This window comes from Copadichromis virginalis, linkage group LG9 (genome assembly GCF_057382275.1).
Source record: "Copadichromis virginalis isolate Kocher_CV1m ecotype Utaka linkage group LG9, C_Virginalis_male_GT1.1, whole genome shotgun sequence".
Classification (NCBI taxonomy): domain Eukaryota; kingdom Metazoa; phylum Chordata; class Actinopteri; order Cichliformes; family Cichlidae; genus Copadichromis; species Copadichromis virginalis.
Genome location: NC_140626.1, coordinates 30,935,500 through 30,959,941, shown reverse-complemented (window position 1 = coordinate 30,959,941; position 24,442 = coordinate 30,935,500). Strand labels below are relative to the sequence as shown.

General features: G+C 43.5%; 1 protein-coding gene and 1 pseudogene across 1 annotated transcript in view; one reads left to right on the top strand and one right to left on the bottom strand.

The window, feature by feature from the left end:
* Positions 1-2,634: 2,634 nt before the first annotated feature.
* The window catches only part of LOC146702184 (uncharacterized), a 52,763-nt gene continuing 30,955 nt past the window's right edge, over positions 2,635-24,442 (bottom strand). The window contains exons 3-4 of the mRNA XM_085468909.1: positions 3,514-4,110; positions 2,635-3,192 (exon numbers count right to left, since the gene is read on the bottom strand). Of these exons, the coding sequence (XP_085325035.1) occupies positions 2,635-3,192; positions 3,514-4,110 (1,155 nt within the window). The remainder of the gene's footprint in view (positions 3,193-3,513; positions 4,111-24,442) is intronic.
* LOC146702186 (uncharacterized) lies at positions 8,978-10,461 on the top strand (annotated as a pseudogene).

The following is a 24,442-nucleotide window of genomic DNA, read 5'->3' as shown; positions in this document are numbered from 1 at the left end:
TTTAAAATGATAGCAGCACAAACGTAGCACAAATGTTTGACATCATTTTTATAGATTTGGGTAATGTGGGGGGGCTGGTTGACCTTTACATTTTCGTTAATATCCTGTAAAACAGAGACAGCACAAACGTAGCACAGTTGATTGACACCAGTTTTGTTTGTTTCCATTATTGTGGGGGGACTGGTTGACCTCTGATGACCTCTAGAAATTTTCCTGAATATCTTTAAAATGATAGCAGCACAAATGAAAATTTTTGCAGCATAAACCAGCACAAATGTTTGATACCACTTTTGTTGGATTTGAAGACGGTGGGGGGGGGGGCAACTTCACTCACATTTAAGGAACCTAGGATCTAATGCCAAAAGGACAAACTATAAACAAAAGAAAACACAGAGCGATGTGTGATCCAGGACTGTTTTTTATAAAATCAAGTTTTTAAATTGTTTTTAGGTGTTACTGTTACCTGTTTGATTCTATTTTGATTTAACATTAAACCCTTGTGAACTGAATATGACTACGGCTCCACCCTCGCTCTGGGGGGGGGGGGGGGGGGGGGGGGCTTAAGTCTTAATAACAGGAGCAGGTTTTGTAGCTGCCTGTCTTAACTTCTCAAGTCTCTGCTTCTCCTCCAAGGTGAACTGCTTCACCCGGCGCTCCAGGAGCCCGTCCAGCTTGGAAGGCTTTACTTTCTTCTTATAAACACATCGTTTTTTTTGCTAGTAACTGTAACGGCATTGTAACGATAGAAATAGTAATTAGTTCGATTACTCGTTACTGAAAGAAGTAACGCCGTTACTTGTAATGCCGTTATTCCCATCACTGATCCTCACCAGCTGCATCACTGTGTGGTATGACTCCTGCACTGGGTCCTGCAGGAAAAAAATGACAACGGGTAGTGAGAGCAGCAGAGAGGATTGTGGGGACCTCTCTTGCCTCCCTCTCTAGGAGATCTACTGCGCCTGCCTCATCCGGAAGGTCCTCTTCATTACAGGTGACTCTCTTCATCCCTTAAACAGCTTCTTCAGTTTGCTGCCATCAGGAAGGATACTGAAGAGCCTCCGGGCCAGAACCCGCAGACTGAGAGACAGCTTCGTCCATCAGGCTGTCAGGATGCTGACCATCTCTGAATCGAGAAGGGGGGCCCAAGGGTACATCTTTCGCCATCTTACAATGCTGTGATTGCAGCCATTCCCCAACTCTCGGTGAATGGTACTCATGGCCATTTGAGAATCTGTGTCTTTGATTAGTAGTCGTTGATGAATGGTCATAAGAATTTGCATACTAACAATCATGGAACTAACCCCCCAGCCCATTGTTCATTCAGTTTCCTTCGCTGTGCAAATGTACTGTTTATAAGGTTGGGGAAACCTGCAGTCAGATGAGACTGAAGAAGTCACTTGGATGACTGACAAAACGTTTCTCCCACTGAAAATGTCCAGGTGAACAGAATCAACTTTTGGAATTTACTTACCTGGATGATTGAGCACACATAAAGACATTATTTTATTAATATTTTTGAAATGATAGCAGCACGAACGACAATTTTTGCAGCACAAACCAGCACAAACGTAGCACAATTGATTGACACCGGTTTTGTTTGATTCCATTAATGTGGGGGGGCTGGTTGACCTCTGATGACCTCTAGAATTTTTTATTAATATCTTTAAAACGATAGCAGCACAAACGTTTGATAACACTTTTGTTGGATTTGAAGAAGGTGGGGGGGGCAACTTCACTCACATGAATAGGGAGGATGGAGTAGGTTGAAGTTTATTAGATTGATCAGTTTTGCTGAACTATGAAATATTTTGGGTGCAGTGTATTTTTTGCATACAGGTATAACAATAATAATAACTTTATTTTTAACTTGAGTATGAAGTTATACAAAAAGCAGCAAGATATTTAAAAAACAGTTTTATTGATTAAAAAGCAGATATCCAAATTTATGATATCAGTATCGCACATAAAAAAGTGGTCGACCCCTCAGGGTTAAAATGTAACTAGATGGATATTTTCATTGACATCATGTGTTTACATCACATAAGGTTTCTCCTCAGTGTGGGTGATAGGGTTGTAGCTTGAATCTATTCGCTGGAACGTTGAAGACAATATAATTACACAGCAAGCAAGACACGAAGTAGTCAAAGTTCTTCATGTTTCTCGTGCACGGGAGAGAACCGGACAAACGCCGTTCCTTCGCTTGACCCCAGTTGCTCTCGACCGCTCCCCCGTAACACTGCTCTTTTATTGAGGTTACATGAATGGAAGTCCAGCAGGTCATCTAAACAAAAGGCACTTAGCCTAAAACAAACACAGCCACGTTTATCCTACCATAAAACAATAAAACAAGGTACGACCTCTTCTCATGCTCCCAGGATGTAGGTGTGCATTCCAGTGTGGAATACACACCAAGCCTTTACAGCCTGCTAAAGATCACACATCCTATCACTACACAATCGATTATACACCTCTAAGCATATATGGTTAAATATTTCTAAGCATAAATGACAATCAACAATACAAAACCTAACTGTGGGTAAACGTGTTGTTGCAAGCTTGAGTCTGTTGTAAACTGTTTGCCACAGCAGTACACAAGATGTCTGGTGTGAATGCGTAGGTGTCTATTTCGGCTCTCTATGTGGCTGTATCACATTGATGTTTGCACAGAGCAGACAATGACGTGAATGTTTTGGCACATTGGTAACAGTGAAACAGTTTATTGGTAACGTGGGATCGTTTGTGTTCGGAGTATGAACTGAGATTCCTGAAGCTCTTGTCACACTGGTCACAGCTGTAGTTTCCTTCCATGTGTGTATGTTCATGATTGTTACGACTACCTGAATGTGAGAAGCTTTTGTCACAGTGTCTGCACTTGTATGGTTTCTCTCCTGTGTGGACTCGTTTGTGTGTTTTAAGCCCACCTGCAGTAATGAAAGATGACCCACACTGATCACAGAGGTGCTTTTTAACCCCGCTGTGAATCAGTTCATGTCGCTTTAAGACAGTTATTGTGTGGAAGCTTCTCCCACATTCTTTGCAGTTTTTCAGTTTGTCTCCAGTGTGTTTACGCTGATGTACTTTTAGACTGTCTTCTCGACTGAAAGCTTTTCCACAAAGGTCACAACGAAAGTCTTTCCCGCCACCACAGCGATGACAGGGTTGAGAACTGGATCCATCTGTGTCGCTCTGCTTCTAAACAAAGACACAAAGACAGTGTAAGTCAGTCCTTCAACATTTTTATCATGAACGTCGCGTGAAATAAAGAGCATCTCTGCAGACGTCCAATTACATTTTACTGTTTCAGTTAACACAGTTTACTGGGATGCAATAACTACAATACTACCACCATAATACTACAGTAATACTAAAATCATAACTGAAGTGAAAATCTGAATAATCACTCAGAGCTGCTTTTCCATGCAGTAGAATTACTAACATGCTAACACAGTTTAATGAGCAGAGTTGTTCCAAACAGTCAGGATAAAATGACAAGATAACAATATAAATACATACCTCACAGTAACTGCACTTGTAGAGTCTCTTTCTGGTGTGGATCTGTTGGTGTCGTCTCAGGTAACATGGAGCTTTAAAAGTCTTTTCACACAGGTCACATTTATAAGGTCTCTCCTCAGTGTGGGTAAACATGTGGCGTTGTAAGTGTGTGTCTTTAGCAAAGTGTTTGCCACACTGACCACAGCAGTACACATCTTCTCTGGTGTGAATGCGTAGATGTGCATTTCGGCTTCCACTCTGGCTGAAAGTTTTTCCACAGATGTCACAGCTGTATGCCTTAATTCCAGAGTGGGTAACTAGATGCCTCTGTAAGCTGGCACTGTGAGTGAAAGCTCTGCCACACTGATCACAGCTGTACGCTTTAACTCCACTGTGGATGAGTTGGTGTTTTTTTAGAACATCCTTCCAAGAAAAAGTCTTTCCACACAACTCACAGCTGTACGCTTTAACTCCACTGTGGATGAGTTGGTGTGATTTTAGTGAACCCTTCAAAGTAAAACCCTTCCCACACTCGTCACAGGTGTGTTTTTTCTCTCCCTTTCTTCTGTGAGGTTTGTCGGCCTCCTGAGAGCGCTGACTTCTCGCTCCACGTTGGTCCTGCAGTGACAGAGATACAAACAGAGGCAGTGAGTGAAATGCAGTCGTGGAACAAACTCAACCTTCAAACTCCCTCCATTAACACTAGTTTTAAACCTGAAGGTGGAGTGTGGCACCAAACACCTTAAAGGTCTCTTATCCCCACCTACTGGTAGTTCTAACACATTACATCCAACCTGGTGTTAAAAATAATTCATGACTGTTCAAACAGTAAAATCATGCCCATCCCTCCTGCTGTACACAGTTATTAATGCTAGCATGCTAACACACTCAGAAAAGTAATAAATGTTTACAAGGTCTATACTTTTTTATGTTTCCTGTTTCCTATTATATATTTCTATGATTTTGTCATTTTAGAATATTAATAATTACAATGTAACGTTCAAAAGTTGATTCAGTGAAGGAAAATATTTTACTTTTGCTCCCTACATTAGAAAAAGAAAATTGTATTTTGTACTCCTTACATTTGGAAAACAGATGTGTTACTTTTAAGGCATCTGAGAGGAGTTATTTCATCACTGCAGGCATCAAACATCAAACCAACTTGAGAAACGGGAAAAGTAACACATGAAAGACAATCCTGATCGTGTACTAATCACCAGGGTATGAAACATAAAAAGAGATGAAAGAGGCAAAACTGTGAGTCATAGTCAGGAGTTAAAGTGAGACGTTGTTCTTCTTTCTTTTTTGCACAGCACCTGAACAAACAGGTAATTTCAAATGCAGCGTTTCTATCAACAAACATCAGCAAACACACAAACCGTTTGTGTGCAGTTTGTCTCACAGTGTGTTGCTGGCTAAAGGTCCAGCTGCTGTACATCACAGGGAGAGAAAAGAAAGAGAGCTAACTTCACTCAGAGATGGAGAAAGATAAGACACACAGGACAGGAGAGGAAGAAGAGAGGTTAGATTTAAAGGGAAGGACTGCTCAGTGGGATTCGATCAACTGGAGATTAAAGCTTACATGTAAGTCCTCATGTGTTGAAATCAAATATTGGGTCTGTACATGTGACATTATGTTTTTTCATATACTAAAAGATGCTGCAAAACGATCTGAGGCAGATTAACTGTGTTATTTAAAGACTGCATGAAGATCCTCTGCAGGTTAGTGCAGGATAAACAGGTTCGTTTGCTGAACTGTGATGGATTTAAAGTAAAGAACAGTGTGTGACTGGTGCACAGTGACTGTGGTGCTCATGTCACAGTTAGATTACATCAAGTGTAGCAGAGATTCATTTAAACTGAAGCTCATGATGCTGACATTCATTCACTGACTTCCACCTTCATACCAACAGTATAGTGTCTAATATAAAGACAGTGTAGAGGATGGAAATCAGCCAGGACAGCTCATGAAACATCTGCTGACATCTGGTTGAATTCAGTTGTGTACATCCACAGAGAGCAGCAGGTCAGCTGATCACAGCCTGTACTTTAAGAAAATCTACTGGAGCTCTCAACTGAAATTATTGTGAGCTGTGATTCTTTTCCCCACGCTGAGCCACTACAGCTGATTTTAGGGTTCCCACCTGCTCAATCCCACTTTAACCTCTTCCCTGCTCATGTTCCTGTTTAGAGGCAAAGTCACGCTCTACAGTGTAGGCAACAGAAAATACACACGTGTTTTATTTTCCTTCATTTTCTACTTAACTGATTCAAACAGAGAACCTTTATTAGAAATAAATAGTTTGTATTTGATCTACTAATATTATTTTATTATTACATTAATATAGTACAACATTCAGTTAGTTTATGATAAAAACGTTCTTCAAGGAGCTACTTTTACTACTGTTCCTCAGCTCTCAGCCTTAACACCGGCTCTCCACAAGGCTGTGTACTGAGTCCCCTACTATACACTCTGTACACTCATGACTGTGTTAGTTCCCACCCAGTCAACGCAGTCATCAAGACTGCAGATGATACCACTGTGGTGGGGCTCATCAGAGCTGAAGTTCAGAGGCTTTCAGATTGGTGTGTAGATAACAACCTGGACCTCAATACCACCAAGACAAAAGAACTGGTAGTTGATTTCAGAAGGAGGAAGTCTGAGCTGCAGCCTGTCAGCATCAACGGGGAGTGCGTGGAAAGGGTCTCCAGTTTCAAGTTTCTGGGTGTGCACGTAGACACAGACATCCAATGGAGCTCTAACATCTCTGCAGTTTTAAAGAAGGCCCAACAGCGTCTCCACTTTCTGAGAATCCTCAGAAAAATGGACCCGAAGAAGGAGCTGCTGACCGTCTTCTACCGCTGCTCCATTGAAAGTGTGCTGACATATTGCATCGGTGTGTGGTTCTCCAGCTGCACCACAGCACAGAGAAAGGCACTCCAGAGGGTCATCAATATGGCCCAAAAAATCATTGGACATCCTCTTCCCTCCCTGAAGGACCTGTACAGCACTCGCGTCTCAATAGGGCACGCAGCATCCTACGGGACGGTACACACCCAGGACACCGGCTGTTTAAGCTGCTACCATCTGGCAGGAGGTTCAGGCTGCTGAGGTCCCGAACAAATGGACCCAAAGACAGCTTTTACAACAGGGCGATAGCCCTAAACAGCGCTAACAGCTGACCTGACTGGCTACCTACCTGGACTTTTTTTTTTATTTGGAGGGGGGGGGGTTAACACGGTAAAATCAGTATCATATATATTATTATATTTATAACAAGGTGCAATAATAACAGTGTGCAATACAAATACACTTGTTCTTCTTTATTATACTGTGTTGTGTTGTTTGTGTTGCGTTGTGATGTGTCAAGGACCATGTTAAAGGTGGATTGGGGTTTATACACTTTGTTATGATACAGGTAAGGCTGTAAGAGCCTGAGAAGGTGTCCTGAATGAACCTCTAAAACCAGTTTTCAGCTAACGACTCTGCTTCAGTCTGGAAAACAGCAACTACAAGTTTAAAGACTCCATCAACAATTCACACCCAGCAACAGCCTGAACAGCTCCTCCTGTGGTTTCCACAAACAGGGACAGACCTGTTACTCCCCCACCCCACACTTTCAACTCCTTCAGCCCCCCAGTCCCACCACCTCCACCATTCCCTAAACTTTGATTCTGTTCATCTGGACGTAGCTTTTTGTGGGAGAAACATTTCGTGACTTCTTCAGTCTCAGCTGACTGCAGGTTTCCCCAATTTTCAACAGTGCATTTGCATAATGACTGAAACGAGCACCACTGAAGGAACAATGGGCTGGGAGGTCAGTTATTGAGCATTAATATGCAAATTCTCATGAACATTGATCAACAACCACTGATCAAAGCTCATTGATCAAATGCTGTGATTGCAGCGACTCCCCAACTCTCTGAATGGTACTCATGGCCATTGATCAGCAGTCTTTGATTAATGAGCTTTGATCAGTGGTTTCCTTCCTGCTTTGACTGCAGCTGTTTGACACAGGAAGACATTATTACATTCTTCACACTCTCCTGCACATTAACCACCACAATATATTTTTATTCTCTGTGCTTTCAAATATGAACACTGTTTACTTTCATCTCGTTTTCATTAGTTTTTGTTAACATCTTCCTGTGCATCACTTTACAGCAGCCAGACTCATTAAAATGAGACTTTGTAGGAGTTCACTTCCTCTCATGTGTTCATCCACAGCAGCTGGACAATAAAGTTTATTGTGACCCTGATACTGCAGCAGATCGCTCTCATCCATTTCCTGTTATCACTTCAAATAGAAACGAGGCTGTAGAGGTTTGGTGCAGGCAGAAAAACAGCTGCAGGGACAATGAAAAGACTTTTCTGCTCCAACTTCTCCCAGCATGCTGAGCTAATGATTAGTTGGTGTTTTTCTCCAAACACTCTCTCACTCTTCTCTCAACGTGTTCACAATAAACTGTGAACAGACACCGAGGAGAGCAGCAGAAGACCTCATTCAGGAGCTAAACTCAACATGAACTGAACTCACAGTAAAGTTAGCTCGGTGCTTACCTTTAGATGAGCCCACAAACCGAGAGAAACTCCGCGATGAAGCTGCAACTCTTTCCAAACACAGGAAACAGATCAGGGAGCAGAGACCCACGTGGTTCACGCTGATCTCAGCTACGATCCAGGAGACAAGGGTGGGCAGATCGATGCAGATATCGATCCAAACATTGGTACTACTTTAGTCTCTTTGAATGAAAAAGCAGCTCTCTGTGCAAACACCTCCTCTCGTGGAGCATTCTTACTTTGTTCCGCCCAATGACTGTAGAAAACATGGACGACGCGACAGCGCCTTCTTCTTATTCTTCTGTATAGGGTTTATTGGCGGTTGGCAAACAGCAAAATGGTGCATTCCCGCCACCAACTGGTGTGGAATGTGACAAAATAAAATATTCAAATTCTCCCGAATTCTTCCCCTGGAGCACCTTCCTTGGAGGGCTCAACCCGGGGTTGTGGTCATGGCCTATTAAGGGCTCTGTTGGCTCTTAGGTGACGGTTTCCTCGTGGCTGCGTGCAGCAGGGATAGGGGAGGGTCTGTGCTGACGGACATGGGTTACTGACCTGGTAGCCTGGCTGCCCCTGGTTGGGTCCGGGACGGGCGTGGGATTCTGGGGGTGCTCCGTCTCTGGGCTTGGGCCCTTGCTGGGCCTTGGGGGCTTGGGTCCTGGTTGGTGTGTTGCCGGGGTTGTGGGCGGGTGGATGTATGGGGCCCAGCCCTGGCGCAGGGTCCGCTAGTGCATCAAACCACCTGGGGGGCTCTTCAACTGGTGGGGGAGGTTGTTACATCTTGCAAGAGCTCTCCTCTCTTCAGGAACTCAGTATGCAGGAGGGGGAGATACAGGAGAGGTGGAGGAAGATCTCAGCCTGGGCGTCGATTGTCTTGTGTAGTCTGGAAGATGAGTGGATGACGGGTTGGGTGCAGTTTTCTCTATGGTGGGGTCAGGTGGGCTGTCCCGGGCTCTGTGGGGCCAGGCAGCGCTGTTGAACTGGGCCCCGGTCCGGATGCGCCTGGGCTCCCTTTCCCTGGCGGGTTGCAGAGTATGGGGGTGCCTACTGGGGTCAGCGGGGGAGCTGGCCCCAGGGAGGGGTCACTTGCCCCTCCCTTCCTTCCCTCCCCATACCCAGCTGCCTCCATCTTCCCGCTCCACAACAATCACCCACACATGTAGGGCCTTGGGGTAAAGGTGTGTCACCAGGGTGCAGGGGAGGCATCCCCCCCTCTGTCTCCTTCTGGCTGCCTGTGCCTCAATTTTATCTCACAACTTAGACATTCACATTACTCACACTCTCATAACACATACATATAGGATTTTGGGGGTGGGCACGCTACACGGACTCCAAAAGACCATCGGGGTGTACACCTCACCCCTGGCGCCGTTGCCCACCTCTCAATTTTAAATACACGTAGACATTGAGGGCTCTCAGGAGGGGCTATGCGCTTACCTGCTGCTCTCTGGCAGGTAGCTCCATGCCCTCCTGGGTTTTAAATGCACCTTAGAACACACATGCATCAACACTACAATGAGCGGGTGGAGGGAGGTTCGGAGTCTTCTACCACCCCCGTTCCCTGCGTCCTGCTGGAGCGGGGGGCTGGGAGGAGGAGTTGGCCATCCGACTGGGGTCTGGAATGTGGGGTCTCCCTGCTGCTGTGGCGGTCTGCTTCTCCCCACCGCAGGGAAACACCACCTGAGTCTGGGTGCATTTTCCCCCTCCAGGGGGACCCGGTTCTTAGAGTATGCTTGGGGAGTGTGATCGTGTGTACAGTGTCTCTCTATGTCTGTCTCCACGTTGGTTGAGTGCTGAGTAATTGCATATGGGTGGAAATGGATGTTTGTATCTGTGTGTGCCTGTATGTCTGTGTCTATATGTCAGGTTTGGTATCAGACGTCACCTCTCTGGGGACATGTCAGGCCCTCTAAGGTTTGGAGGCCTATCTCCCCCCACCACTTCCGCTGCCAGTGGCGGACGCCCTCAGACTTCGGTACGTTGGTGGTTTTTTGTGTCTGGGATGGGCGTCCAGGTACACACCGGCTCACTCCTTGGTGGCTGCTTATCGGGGCCTGGAGCCTGGGGCTCACTCGGGCCACTTCGGGGGTGGGGTGCCCTCGGCCTCTCGGCCTGGGGCTCGTTCACTCAGACACAGCTGGCTGCCGGCGGAGCTCACGGGCACGTCACTGCAACCCCCCTGACTTCTGCTCCGCGGCTGCTGAGTGAGCCCTCATCTGGGACTCTCCTCAGCTCTTACTGGGACAGTGGCGCAGCTGCCCCTCTGTTGGTCTTCCTTGGTCTCTTGTGTTCTGGGGGCCTCTGGATGTCTGGAGTTTGATCTCCTCCATACCTGCTTCATGCCCTGGAGGACGGGGCTGTGGCTCCCCACACCCTCTAGCAGATCATTACATGAAGGAACCTTTTAAATACAAGCACGCTCATGCTCACAGGTGTACACACGGGTGCTCACATACACAAACTACACCCTTCTTGGCTCCTCAAAGTACACTGTGCGCTGTCGATCTTATGCGCTGCACAATAATGTTTAATATTTAGTATTTACTGTTATATTCCCATAGATCATCATGATGATCATCACTGATCCTTTTCCCCACCTTGATATTAAATTCAGGAACTATAAATGGGACTACATATATATATATATATATATATACATATATATATACATATATACATATATATACATATATATATATATATATATATATATATATATATATATATATATATATATATATATATATATATATATATTAGGGGTGCAACGATACACAAAATTCACGGTTCGGTTCGGTTCGATACTTTGGTGTCACGGTTCGATATTTTTTCGATACAAAAAAATGTTCATGCCTTTTTAATTTGTCATTTATTAAAATTATAAATATATATTTTAACTCAAAAGTAGAGTTTTTAAATTTAACCCTAACCCTTGTGCGTGTTTTTTATTTTGACAGCGAATGCGCACCTGCGGACCACTTATGTGCAGCCCTGGTTATTTAGCTCGTCATGTTGCAGCCACAGAAATTATTTTGTCCATGAAACCATAAAGCTGCACTTTCTTTTTGCCTTATAGTCTGATTTGTCATAACTTTTCCGTTTTGTGGTAAGCTTTTCTTTGGCTGTCACTTCTTCACCCTGACCTGTCTTATTTGGCTCAGAAGAACTGAAATATATATCCTGCTGCTTTTACACACACACACACCGGTCAGCGATTCTCTGCGCGATCAACCTCTCACATGTTTAAGCTTGCTGCGGGAGATTTCACTTGTCATGTTTGCATAGTAAGCTAACGATTGATAAGACGATGTCAGAGGAATTGGTGCGCAAATTATCACCACTCACCAATCAGTGCTGTCTCGCAAATTCAAACGCAATTTCAATATGTCACATATTGACAGTGGCTCACCGATGCCAATGACATAATTACCCAGCTACATTTCCGAAAGAATGCAAAAGCATTGACATATATTTTTCCTTCCTACGATAGCCCGACAGGCAGGGCAGAGATAGATTTTGGTAGCCCGACTGGGGCTAGCGATTTTGCGAGCCCTGTATCTGATTGAGGAATCACTCCTCTTTGGAAAAGAGAGTTTATTACAGAGAAATGGCTCTTTCCAAAATAAAAGGTATACTATACGCTTCTTCTGGGCTATATTCTCAGCAGCATATTAAACATATCAGGTCCCCATAACGAGAATCCTGTGCTAACGGCTGTCTAAATGACTCGGGTAAAGTTTGTAGCATGCATGCTTGTTGTTTTTGTCTTTGCACTAGGATGATGTCGGCGTAAATGTGCAGTCATATTCGTTGTGTTCCCACTAGTGCTTTCAGGTTAATCTCGTTGAAATGACCTTAACGCCACGACACGGAAAATCTCCGTTAACGAGCTACCGCCGATCGCCCCGTGCATGGGGCTAGACGGCCAACACGTTAACGAGCTAACTGCGCTAACACACTAGTTCCCACCCATGTAATTGAGCATTGCATGGCACATCCAACATACTGTTTTACTTTAGTCCATGACTCGCTTACCTTCAGGGTCATACGTCACATGAAAACCAAAATAATTCCAAACGCCAGATCTGAATGAGGGTGGGGGAGGTCCATGTTGTAAGGAGAGCTTAACTTCTGTCTCGCTAGCTTGCCCTGCGCTCTTCCTTCTGACTATGATGTCTGTGTGGAGCGCTCAGTGGATCTGCGCTCGACAGTGCAGCCTAGGCGGAGTAGTCGAACGCAGATTCACTGAGCGCTCCACACAGACAGCATCGTCAGAAGGAAAGTTGATAAAATAAATTACAAATGTTGTATTGTTCGATACATATGCGTACCGAACCGAAAGCACTGTATCGAACGGTTCAATATCGATACGAATATCGTTGCACCCCTAATATATGTATGTATATATATATATATATATATATATATATATATATATATATATATATATATATATATATATATATATATATACATATCACTCAACAAAAATATAAACGCAACACCTTTGTTACTGCTCCCATTCCCCATGGGATGGACGTAGAGACCTAAAATTCATTCCAGATACACAATATAACCATCCCTCCCAAACAGTGGTCACAAATCAGTCCAAATGTGTGGTAGTGGGCACATCTGCCATATTGAGATAATCCATCCCACCTCACAGGTGTGCCACATCAGGATGCTGATCTGACATCATGAGTAGTGCACAGGTGTACCTCAGACTGCCCACAACAAAAGGCCACCCTGGAATGTGCAGTTTTTTGCGCTATTGGGGGTCTGGGGACCCAGAACCGGTCAGTATCTGGTGTGACCACCATTTGCCTCATGCAGTGCAACACATCGTCGCATGGAGTCTATCAGATTGTCAATTGTGGCCTGTGGAATGTTGGTCCACTCCACTTCAATGGCTGTGCGAGGTTGTTGGATATTCATGGGAACTGGTACACGCTGTCGTATACGCCGGTCAAGCACATCCCGAACATGCTCAATGGGTGACATGTCCGGTGAGTATGCTGGCCATGCAAGAACTGGGACATTCTCAGCTGCCATCTGCCCTGAACAATGTGAACCATGATTCATCCGTGAAGCGCACACCTCTCCAACGTGCCAGACGCCATCGAATGTGAGCATTTGCCCACACAAGTCTGTTACGGCGACGAGCTGGAGTCAGGTCAAGACCCCGATGAGGACGACGGGCATGCAGTTGAGCGTCCCTGAGACGGTTTCTGACAGTTTGTGCAGAAATTGTTTGGTTGTGCAAACCAATTGTTCCAGCAGCTGTCTGGGTGGCTGGTCTCAGACGATCTTGGAGGTGAACCTGCTGGATGTGGAGGTCCTGGGCTGGTGTGGTTACACGAGGTCTGCGGTTGTGAGGCCGGTTGGATGTGCTGCCATATTCTCTGAAACGCCTGTGGAGACGGCTTATGGTTGAGAAATGAACATTCAATGCACAGGCGACAGATCTGGTTGACATTCCTGCTGTCAGCATGCCAATTGCACGCTCCCTCATTGCTTGTGGCATCTGTGGCATTTTGCTGTGAGACAAAACTGCACATTCCAGGGTGGCCTTTTGTTGTGGGCAGTCTGAGGTACACCTGTGCACTACTCATGATGTCAGATCAGCATCCTGATGTGGCACACCTGTGAGGTGGGATGGATTATCTCAATATGGCAGATGTGCCCACTACCACACATTTGGACTGATTTGTGACCACTGTTTGGGAGGGATGGTTATATTGTGTATCTGGACTGAATTTTAGGTCTCTACGTCCATCCCATGGGGAATGGGAGCAGTAACAAAGGTGTTGCGTTTATATTTTTGTTGAGTGTATGTATGTATGTATATATACACACATATATATATATATATATATATATATATATATATAAACACCCAGCACGCCCCTGCGGGCGGTTTATCCTTCAAGCTCGGGTCCTCTACCAGAGGCCTGGGAGCTTGAGGGTCCTGCGCAGTATCTTAGCTGTTCCCAGGACTGCGCTCTTCTGGACAGAGATCTCCGATGTTATTCCCGGGATCTGCTGGAGCCACTCGCCTAGCTTGGGAGTCACCGCACCTAGTGCTCCGATTACCACGGGGACCACCGTTACCTTCACCCTCCACATCCTCTCGAGCTCTTCTCTGAGCCCTTGGTATTTCTCCAGCTTCTTGTGTTCCTTCTTCCTGATATTGCTGTCATTCGGAACCGCTACATCGATCACTACGGCCGTCTTCTTCTGTTTGTCTACCACCACTATGTCAGGTTGGTTAGCCACCACCATTTTGTCCGTCTGTATCTGGAAGTCCCACAGGATCTTAGCTCGGTCATTCTCCACCACCCTTGGGGGCATCTCCCATTTTGACCTTGGGACTTCCAGGTTATACTCGGCACAGATGTTCCTGTACACTATGCCGGCCACTTGGTTATGGCGTTCCATGTATGCCTTGCCTGCTAGCATCTTGCACCCTGCTGTTATGTGCTGGATTGTCTCTGGGGCATCTTTACACAGCCTGCACCTGGGGTCTTGCCTGGTGATAGACCCCAGCCTCTATGGATCTTGTACTCAGAGCTTGTTCTTGTGCTGCCATGATTAGTGCCTCTGTGCTGTCTTTCAGTCCAGCTTTGTCCAGCCACTGGTAGGATTTCTGGATATCAGCCACCTCCTCTATCTGCCGGTGGTACATACCGTTCAGGGGCCTGTCCTTCCATGATGGTTCCTCGTCTCCCTCCTCTTTCTCGGGTTTCTACTGCCTGAGGTATTCACTGAGCACTCGGTCAGTTGGCGGCCATCTTCCCAATGTATTCTTGGATGTTTGTTGTCTCATCCTGGACTGTGGTGCTGACACTCACCAGTCCCCGGCCCCCTTCCTTCCGCTTAGCGTACAGCCTCAGGGTGCTGGACTTGGGGTGAAACCCTCCATGCATGGTAAGGAGCTTTCTTGTCTTTATGTCTGTGGCTTCTATCTCCTCCTTTGGCCAGCCTATTACCCCAGCAGGGTACCTGATCACGGGCAGGGCGTACGTGTTGATGGCCCGGATCTTGTTCTTGCCATTCAGCTGAATCCTCAGGACTTGCCTGACCCTCTGCAGGTACTTGGTGGTTGCAGCCTTTCTAGCGGCCTCTTCATGGTTCCCATTTGCCTGCGGGATCCCCAGGTACTTGTAACTGTCCCCTATGTTGCCTTCTGGTAGTTCAATCCCCTCAGTTCTGACTACCTTCCCTCTCTTTGTTACCATCCGACTACACTTCTCCAGTCCGAACGACATTCCAATGTCATTGCTGTATAGCCTGGTAGTGTGGATCAGTGAATCGATGTCTCGTTCACTCTTGGCATACAGCTTGATGTCATCCATGTACAGGAGGTGGCTGACAACTGCTCCGTTCCGTAGTTGGTATCCGTAGCCAGTCTTGTTAATGAGCTCACTGAGGGGGTTCAGGCCTATGCAGAACAGCAGTGGGGACAGAGCATCTCCTTGGTAGATCCCGCACTTGATGGTGACTTGTGCTATGGGCTTGGAGTTGACCTCTAATGTTGTACGCCACATCCCCATTGAGTTCCTGATGAAGGCTCTTAGGGTCCCATTGATCTTGTACAATTACAACAGGCCCACAGTTACAACAACATATGTTTACCCACACTGAGGAGAGACCTTATAATTGTGACCTGTATGAGACGACTTTTAAAGCTCCACATTACCTGAGACGACACCAACAGATCCACACCAGAAAGAGACTCTACAAGTGCAGTTACTGTGAGGTATGTATTTATATTTGTATTTTGTCATTTTAGCCTGACTGTTTGGAACAACTCTGCTCATTAAACTGTGTTAGCATGTTAGCAATTTTACTGCAGGGAAAAGCAGCTCTGAGTGATTATTATTTCAGTTATGATTTTTGTTTACGCAGTAAAAGTGCTGAAAATTGATATGATTTTGTTACTTAATGTTAAGGCAGTTTCCTGGTATATCATGATATTGTTATTATTTCTGCATAAATGGCCTTTTGTATACAGTGGTTCAGTCCTCTGTCAGGAGTACGTGGAAGAAAATAAAACACGAAAATAAGTACAAAACCAAACCATTCGGTAATCTTCTCTTATGGTTAACAAAGTTGTATCATTACGTAATGGTATTGTAGTATTGTAGCTGTAGTATCAATGCTTATTTATTACTTTAGTGCTTGTAGACAATAGTATTACTGCAGTGTTACATTAGTAGTTTACCGCTGTGTTGGTACCCTGCAAATATTAGCATAGTAGTTCTTTCATGTAACTCAGATGTTACTGTAACATGAAATAAGTATTATTGTAGTATTATGGTGGTAGTATTGTAGTTATTGCAGCCCAGTAAACTGAGTTTTTTAACTGAAACAGTCAAATGTAATTGGACGTCTGCAGAGATACTCTTTATTTCAGGCGACGTTCAGGATAAAAATGTTGAAGGACTGACTTACACTGTCTTTGTGTCTTTGTTTAGAAGCAGAGCGACACAGATGGATCCAGTTCTCAACCCTGTCATTACTGTGGTCGTGGGGAAGAGTTTCGTTGTGATCTTTGTGGAATAACTTTCAGTCGAAAACACACCCTAAAAGTACATCAACGTAAACACACTGGAGACAAACTGAAATACTGCAAAGAATGTGGGAGAAGCTTCCCCACATCAGGTAGATTAAAAGGACATTGTCATGGTCCCTGTGCCCTGCTGGTCAATCCTCTATTGGGCAATATGTTTGTGGTTTGTTTGCTCTCTCGCCCTCTCTCTCTCACTCTCTCTCTCTCTCTCGCCACAGCGATGCTCACTGCGGGCTCCCGCTGCTGGCCCACACACCTGCTCATCACCACACCGGCCGCTGATCCCAGCTGATTACTGCACTACTTAGATGGCGAGTCTGCACTAGTCTTCGCTGGATCGTTGAACTATCAGCGTCAGTCAAACTTGTGTATCTGCCAACCTGTATCTTGAAAGCCCTTTGTTATTATCCCGCTAACCCGACCTTTTGTGTTTAGATCGTTTTTGGAACCGGATTCTGAGAGGAGTGACTGAGGAGGAGCTTTTGTACAGAAAGTGTGGAGCACCTTTTCCCCTAACCCTGTTTCCCACGGACCCTGGCGACCCGGACCCGTTTCCCCTGCACATTGTACATAGCCACTTGGTGATTGTGTTCACTGTGAATAAACGCACTGTTCTTCGCTTAAAGGGAAACCCTGGCCTGCGCCTGAGTCTCTTTCGGAACCCCTTAACAGACATGAACTGATTCACAGTGAGGTTAAAAAGCACCTCTGTGATCAGTGTGGGTCATCCTTCATCAGTGCCAGTGACCTTAAAAAACACAAACGAGTCCACACAGGAGAGAAACCATACAAGTGCAGACACTGTGACAAAAGCTTCTCACAATCATGCAGTCGTATCTATCATGAACGTGCACACGTGGAAGGAAACTACAGCTGTGACCAGTGTGACAAGAGCTTCAGGAATCTCAGTTCATACTCCACACACAAACGATCCCACGTTACTAATAAACTGTTTCACTGTTACCAATGTGCCAAAACATTTACTAAATTATCTGCTCTGTGCAAACATCAGCGTGATCACTCAGGGCTGAAATCACTCCCATCACAGTGAATCTGAAGAGACAGAAAGATCCTCTTCTGGTTTCAGGGTCAAACTTAAAACCCTTGAGATCAGGCTCCACAGAGTTCAGATGTTAAAATGTGATGAGGCAGCTGTGAATGAACATGTTCGTCTTGTGTACTGAGAAAAATTAAACAGGTGATGAGTAAGATAAACATGTTAAACTGTGTTATAGACAGGGATGCACCTAGCTGCTACTCAGGTGCACATGTGTGACAAAAATTACGAATGCATAGTGACACTTATGTTACCAAGCGCCTTTGCATACTCGACCAACTCATTCAAACTGACACGTGTTGCTGCAGCTTCTTTGGTGTTTCGCCACCACCTAAGAAACACCAACCTGAGCCACAGCCGAAGAAAATACTTTGGGGGATGCTTTTTCATTGATCTGTGGACATCACAAAAGTCGAGCAGGAAATCATTTACATTGTGTCTGTGTCCAGCAAAGGAGAGTTTACCTCTGACTTTCTTGGACTGATTGAACTGGGTGCTGACCGCACCGGAAAAAAAAATGCTACACTGAAGAAGCTGTGTGAAGAAAATGGGATCCCCTTTGTAAAACTGGGTAAGTCTCATAATACATGGAGGCATGAAGACCACCTGCCAGCCATTATAATGTAACTGGCTACAAGTGATAACAGTGACTTGTAGCATATCTGCAATAGAGCGTTTTCAATGCGTACTAAAAACCGTCTCCTGGGACTCACCTGAGTAGCTCACTAAAAAGTTATGTGCACCCCTGGTTAGAGTCTGACAGCTGCTGGTAAGAATGACCTGCAATAACGCTCCTTCCTACACTATGGGTGTAAAAGTACTGCTGAATCTCAGGAAGTACTGCACTCATGTATATATCTTTCTACGTAGCACTCATAATTCTTATTCTCATGTATATATCACATGTATATCTCATGCACATATCTTTCTTTCTACATAGCACTTTAATTCTTATTGTTTGCACTGAAGCACCGCAGCAAATTCCTAATGTTGTAAACCTCAACATCTGGCAATAAACCCATTCTGATTCTGATTCTGAACGAGCTGCTCAGTGCTTGTACCGTCTCATGCAGAGGTGGGAGGTGTTGTCCATGATGGATGTGAGCTTAGACCAGCGGACCGTCATTTGTTTCGTACCAGGTCGCGAGAGTTGAGGCTCAAGTATGAAATGTATGGTTTTCAGGGTTTTTATCGTTAACTCGGTTTCCCTGCGACTTCTCCCGTGTGTTATGAATAGATTTTAAATATTTACATGTTACCATAGCGACCAGAGAGCATTAAGGGGCAGAGAGGAGGATGTTACTCTCAATGTTGTTGGCACATTTCAGGAGGAGGCTGCTAATAAAGTTACACAATTACATAGTGAATTCAGGTTTATTATTATATTTACAAAATACCACAGTTTTTGTCTTGGTCATATCATTTTATTCTGTTGTATTTATCTGCAACACCTTAAATGCTGGTCTGGGAAAATATGTTTTGACATTAAACTGGTCTGTGGTGCAATAAAGGGTGGGGACCGCTTGCTTAATACATGATAGACACCAAATACACAACAAACTCAAAACGCTGGGTCAAATGACCCAGAACAATGACAAGGACATCTATATTGTCTATATCTATACATAGTGTTGCAATGCTAGGAAGGAACTGCAGTGTTTGGAGGAGTTAAACATGCCAGCTAACATTAATATTCTGATTCAAAAGTTTCCATTGAAACTGAGAGAAAAATGAAACAGGACCTTCAAGAGGACTGGCCAAAGAGCATGTTTCCCAGATTTTGGATAACAAATGGAGTTTCAGCTGTGCAAAGGGTCATAGCAAAATGTTTATTCTGTAAACTGTATGGAGGAAAACCCAGCCAACAGTACAGCGTAGTATTGTAAAACGGTATGTAGTAGTGTTCACTTGCATGACAAGCAGAGCCGTGCACCTTGAAGGGATTACTTTTTAGATACTGACTCATGTTTAATGCAACATCACAAAGTTATTGCTTGTCATGAAGTGAAAACCAGCTCTCCCTCCAGGACTATTTGACAGAAAAGAAGGTGGGAACAAATCCAGTACATTACAGACCTCTCTGGAAACTGTGGATTTGAGAATATTTACCACTGCTACAAGAATGACAGAAATGGATAAAAAGGAAAAGTTGTTTTGTGCCTGGAGATGTTGTCATGGTTAGATCCCAATGTAAAAACCTCGAGGGTCTTGGGTATTCTGAAAAATCATAACAACCTTTGCAGATAAGAAAGGTCTGGTACGTGTAGTTCGTCTTCACACAAAAACAAACGTGATTGAAAAACCTGTAACAAAAATTACTTTTGTTATGTGAAGCTACAAACTGATGAACTAGATTACTGGTAGAAGGATGTATGAATGAAACATGGTCTGCCCTCTTATGCATATTGTATGAATGTATCATGACTTATTATGGCTCCTTTAAGTTAAAAACCACTCCTGCATGTTTTAGTAATAAAATCTTTCATTAGTTTCATAAATTGTAACACTGCTCATTTTAAGTGTTTTTCATTTAGTGCAACAGCTGGATATTAAACTCATAATCAACATAAGCAGCTGTTTGTTTTCATTAGTGTGTTTTCACTATCTTTACAAAAAGAACATAAAAAACTTAATATAGCCATGAGATGTGATTTGAGAAGTATTTTGTATATTGTGTAGGAAAAGCTGCTCTGTACCGTAAACGCTGAGCATCAAAGTTAGTGTCCAGCCAGAGACGTCTACCTCAGATAAAACTGACATATTAGATATCAAATAACTGAAATGGCTGAAACTTTAATCCCAATGTAAAACAGAAGAAAGTTCCTTCATCCCTTTAACTGTGTTTTGTTCTGTAATGTGTCATAAATCTAGAGTGAGAACAAGAGTCTGATACATGAAAACACCCATTCAAAGGCATTGTGTAGTGCAGATTAGTGTTTGTTAGTCAGATGACTTCAAAACACAAATCTAAAGCAGGTTTTCCATCTATGAAAGTTCCTGTTCTGATGAGTCGAGAGAGAAAATTATTTCAGCTGCTAGTTCAGTTCCAGATTCTTTGGTTTTGTTGTTTAAGTCTTTTCAAGTTTCTATCAGTGCAGTTTGAGAATATTGAAAAAAGATATTTGTTGACTGGAAAGAACCAGCAAGGAAAATCTGAGAATATCAGGAACAACGTGAGCGTTCAAAGCTGTCATAGAAAATGTTTTTAGTTTAAGGTCAAAAATATATATGAAAAAAATCTAAAGTAAACCATACTCATTAAACCCAACATATTATTACTGCTTTGAGAATTACATGGAAAAAATAATAACAGATGAAATACTAATTCAAGAGTAATGTAAAAATGTCAATATAAAGTTGATATTTCATGTAAAACTAGATAGTACAGAATTAGTAAAAGTGCACGTTAAAGTGAGATTTTGTTCATGTTTATCTTGTTTTGTTCACACATACTTGACTCGACTCGACTTTTGTAATTCCTTTATGATCACGTCGTTCTAAAAAGCTTCCAGTTAATCCAAAATGCTGGAGTTAGAGTCCTGACAGCAGACAAATCATCTTTCTACCTTGTTAGCTTCTCTTCACTGGCTCCATGTTAAATCTAGAATTGAATATAAAGTCCTGAATAATCAGGCCCCATCATTTCTTAAAGACCTTATACTGTAGTACCTTATGATCCCAACAGAGCACGTCGCTCTCAGACTGCAGTCGTACTTTTGGAGGAGAGCAGAGCCTTCAGATATCAGGCCTCTCTCCTGTCGAACTAGCTTCCAGTTTGGATTTGGGAAACAGACTCTTCTCTCTGCTTTTTCTTCCCACCATCACAAAGTGTTTGCTCATAGGGGGTCGTCTGTTTGTTGAGGGTTTTATCTAATACTGCAGCGGTGCAAACTCAAATAGCTGATAATGAAGAAAGAAAAATACTGATGCAGGCAATACCAACTAGATGGATCGGCTCGTGTGGCGTCAGATGGATTTTTTTTCCTCAAAGGAAAACTGGCCTCAGTGATTCCTTGAAAGTCAGTGTTTGTGTTAAAAGACTCTTAAAAACAGTCACATACTGTGTATTTATTATAAAGCACAACTTCTACAGCTTGTTGACTTTCTATGACATCCTTAAATCAGTTTACTGTTTTATATGGATGGGGAGGAATTCACATGAGCAGAAAGGAATAATTTATTCAGTTATCAAAGTAAAGAACAGCAAGTCTACAAGATGATCGAGGAAACTAGAAACTAGACTCATTGTACAGAGGAGGTTGTTACACCAGGGATGTCAAACTTATTGCCCGCAGACCATATCTGGCCCACGATGCAATTACATCCGACCTCCAAGATAAATTCATACGTCAGTTATTAATGGCACATCGGTAAATGGGAGCCGCATCTTCAGCCCTGCTGAGAATCCATGCCCATAGGCTTTATTTTGATTGGTACACCATACGGCCATACAAAGGCAACGACTGTTGGGTCTGTGTTTTCACAAGCCCCGCTGATTTAGAAACTTATTCTCGTTAACGACAAAAACAAGACAAACATCTTTTACTTGCTAGCAAGGGGGGCCCAGCCGGTGTTTCAGAAAGCATTCTGAATCCTATCGCAAAATGACCCCAACGACGGCCTCCGCTTGCTGCCTTTTATTGGGAAAACAGTTCACACAATACACATCACAGCAAAGCACCTCCCACATGGTTCTAAGACAAGGCACTATGTGTGTGTATGTGTAAACATCTGTATGCATGTGAGAATGTGTGTGTGTGTCTTCCAACTGTTTCTAACAACATCCTTAGTCATAATCTCCCCCACACCCAATATATGGATCCTTTCAGTTTCTTTCCTTGTTTTAACAGTGCTGTTTTGTGTTTTCTGTTAGCAAATCTCACAATGATGGCTGGTTAGTCACTGTCATTTTTTCGGGGTAGAGGGTGGCAAGCCTCAATGTTGTTATAATCCACTTCCACACCTTTGGACCGTAGAAAGGTAACCACGTGAAGCTCCGTAGATCATCTTTCTCTCCTGGCCCTCCTACATTGTCAGCTGCGACCCCCCGGGCGTTTGACCGGGGTTTGATGCGAAGCCCCGTGATGATGACATCGTTCATCCAGGTGTACTGCTCCAAATCCGCCACTCTGTTCTCCAGGTACGCCAGTTGCCGATCCTTCTCGGCGTTCTGTATGCGGAGAGCAACTCCAGAGACTTCTTAATATCGTCGCCTTCCTCAGCTGACAGAACTTTTTTTGGGCCCATGCTCTTCTAGCGTCTCTCACCATATGAGAGGCATAAGAGAACTTCATCCTTGCTCCAATAACATACAATTAAACAATTAAACACAATGAACTGGTTGAACTAATAACAATAATAATCAGTTAACGATTTCAATGTGTCTGTCTGTATCAGCGCCTGTGTTTGTGTCCATGTCAGAGTGTTTTTGCATGTGTGTGCCTGCATCAGTGTGTGTGTCTATATATATGCATGAATGTGCCTTTTGTTTAATGAATTCATCTTGTGGGTCGCTTCCACACCTCTTTCAAGACTTCCACATGGCACTTTGTCACAGCCTGTGGGGGTGGAATGAGTTCAAGGACATCTTCAAACAGGTATCAGAGGATATCATCCTGATGCGGTCAGAAGAATCGGTTTGATCCAACACGATGCATTTGACCTGAACTTGTGTTGTTTGTATGTTTAGAATTCTCCCCTGCCTTTACATTCTTTCTCCATCTCTCACACTCACTCTGCAGGTATTTCTCCCTTCTTTCAAGATCAGCTTTAAGGAGTTCCCGATACTTCCTTTGCCTTTCTGCTGCTGTTGTTGGTGCCATCTTATTCGCATTCTTAACATGGAACATAAATCACATTCACCATGCATGTAGTATAAGTATGTTGATTGAATATAACAATAATTAATTTAAATAATTGGATAACTTAACAACCAAAGCATTCAAATCGCAACCCCATCACAATCTCACAACCCCGTTACAATCAAAAACATAACTGGTTGAGTGTGACAGGGTTGAGATTTTTGCACAAACTGGCCACTGCTCAATGTAGTGAGTACCAGACAGAGAGCACATGGCATGCATGAAATTCAAAATCACCATATATTCATGAAATAACAAAAAACTTTTTCACAAGTTATAGTTTTCTATCTTTTTTTCACGTTACGGTGTTGAGTCATTGAGTTTGACGACCACAATATCACAAGATAAATGACTAAAATAAAGGAAAAGATGGGAGCAACTTGCCTGTCTCTGTGGTCCTGTTGTCCAAAAGATTTCAGTGATACCACTTCCTGATGTATACGGAATTCTGGATCACAACATTGTATTTATGGGGGTGGGATCATTCATGTAACGGGGTTGAGGGGTTACTCAGGTACAGAAATATTGTGATTTTAATGAATAATTAACAATTAAATTTGAAAAAAAGAAACATTAACAGCAAAAGAGCACAAATAGATGTTTAGGTTGATATCAAAATTTAATAACTTTTTAAATAGTTTTATTTGGTATTGTTAAAGTACTTCAAACAACCTTTCATCAAGGCCATGAGGGACATGACAAAGGGTGGTGTCAAATAAAAAAACTGTATTATTTTCCATAAAAATATAACAATTAGTTTAGTTTTTTACACTGTATTACAGGGTGCATTTCAATATATATGTAAAGCTGTTTAAATACAAAGTTTGGTGATCCAATAGACGAAATACACCATAAGATGTGAGAGGGACTCAAATTGTGCAATTTTCATGGAATGACTC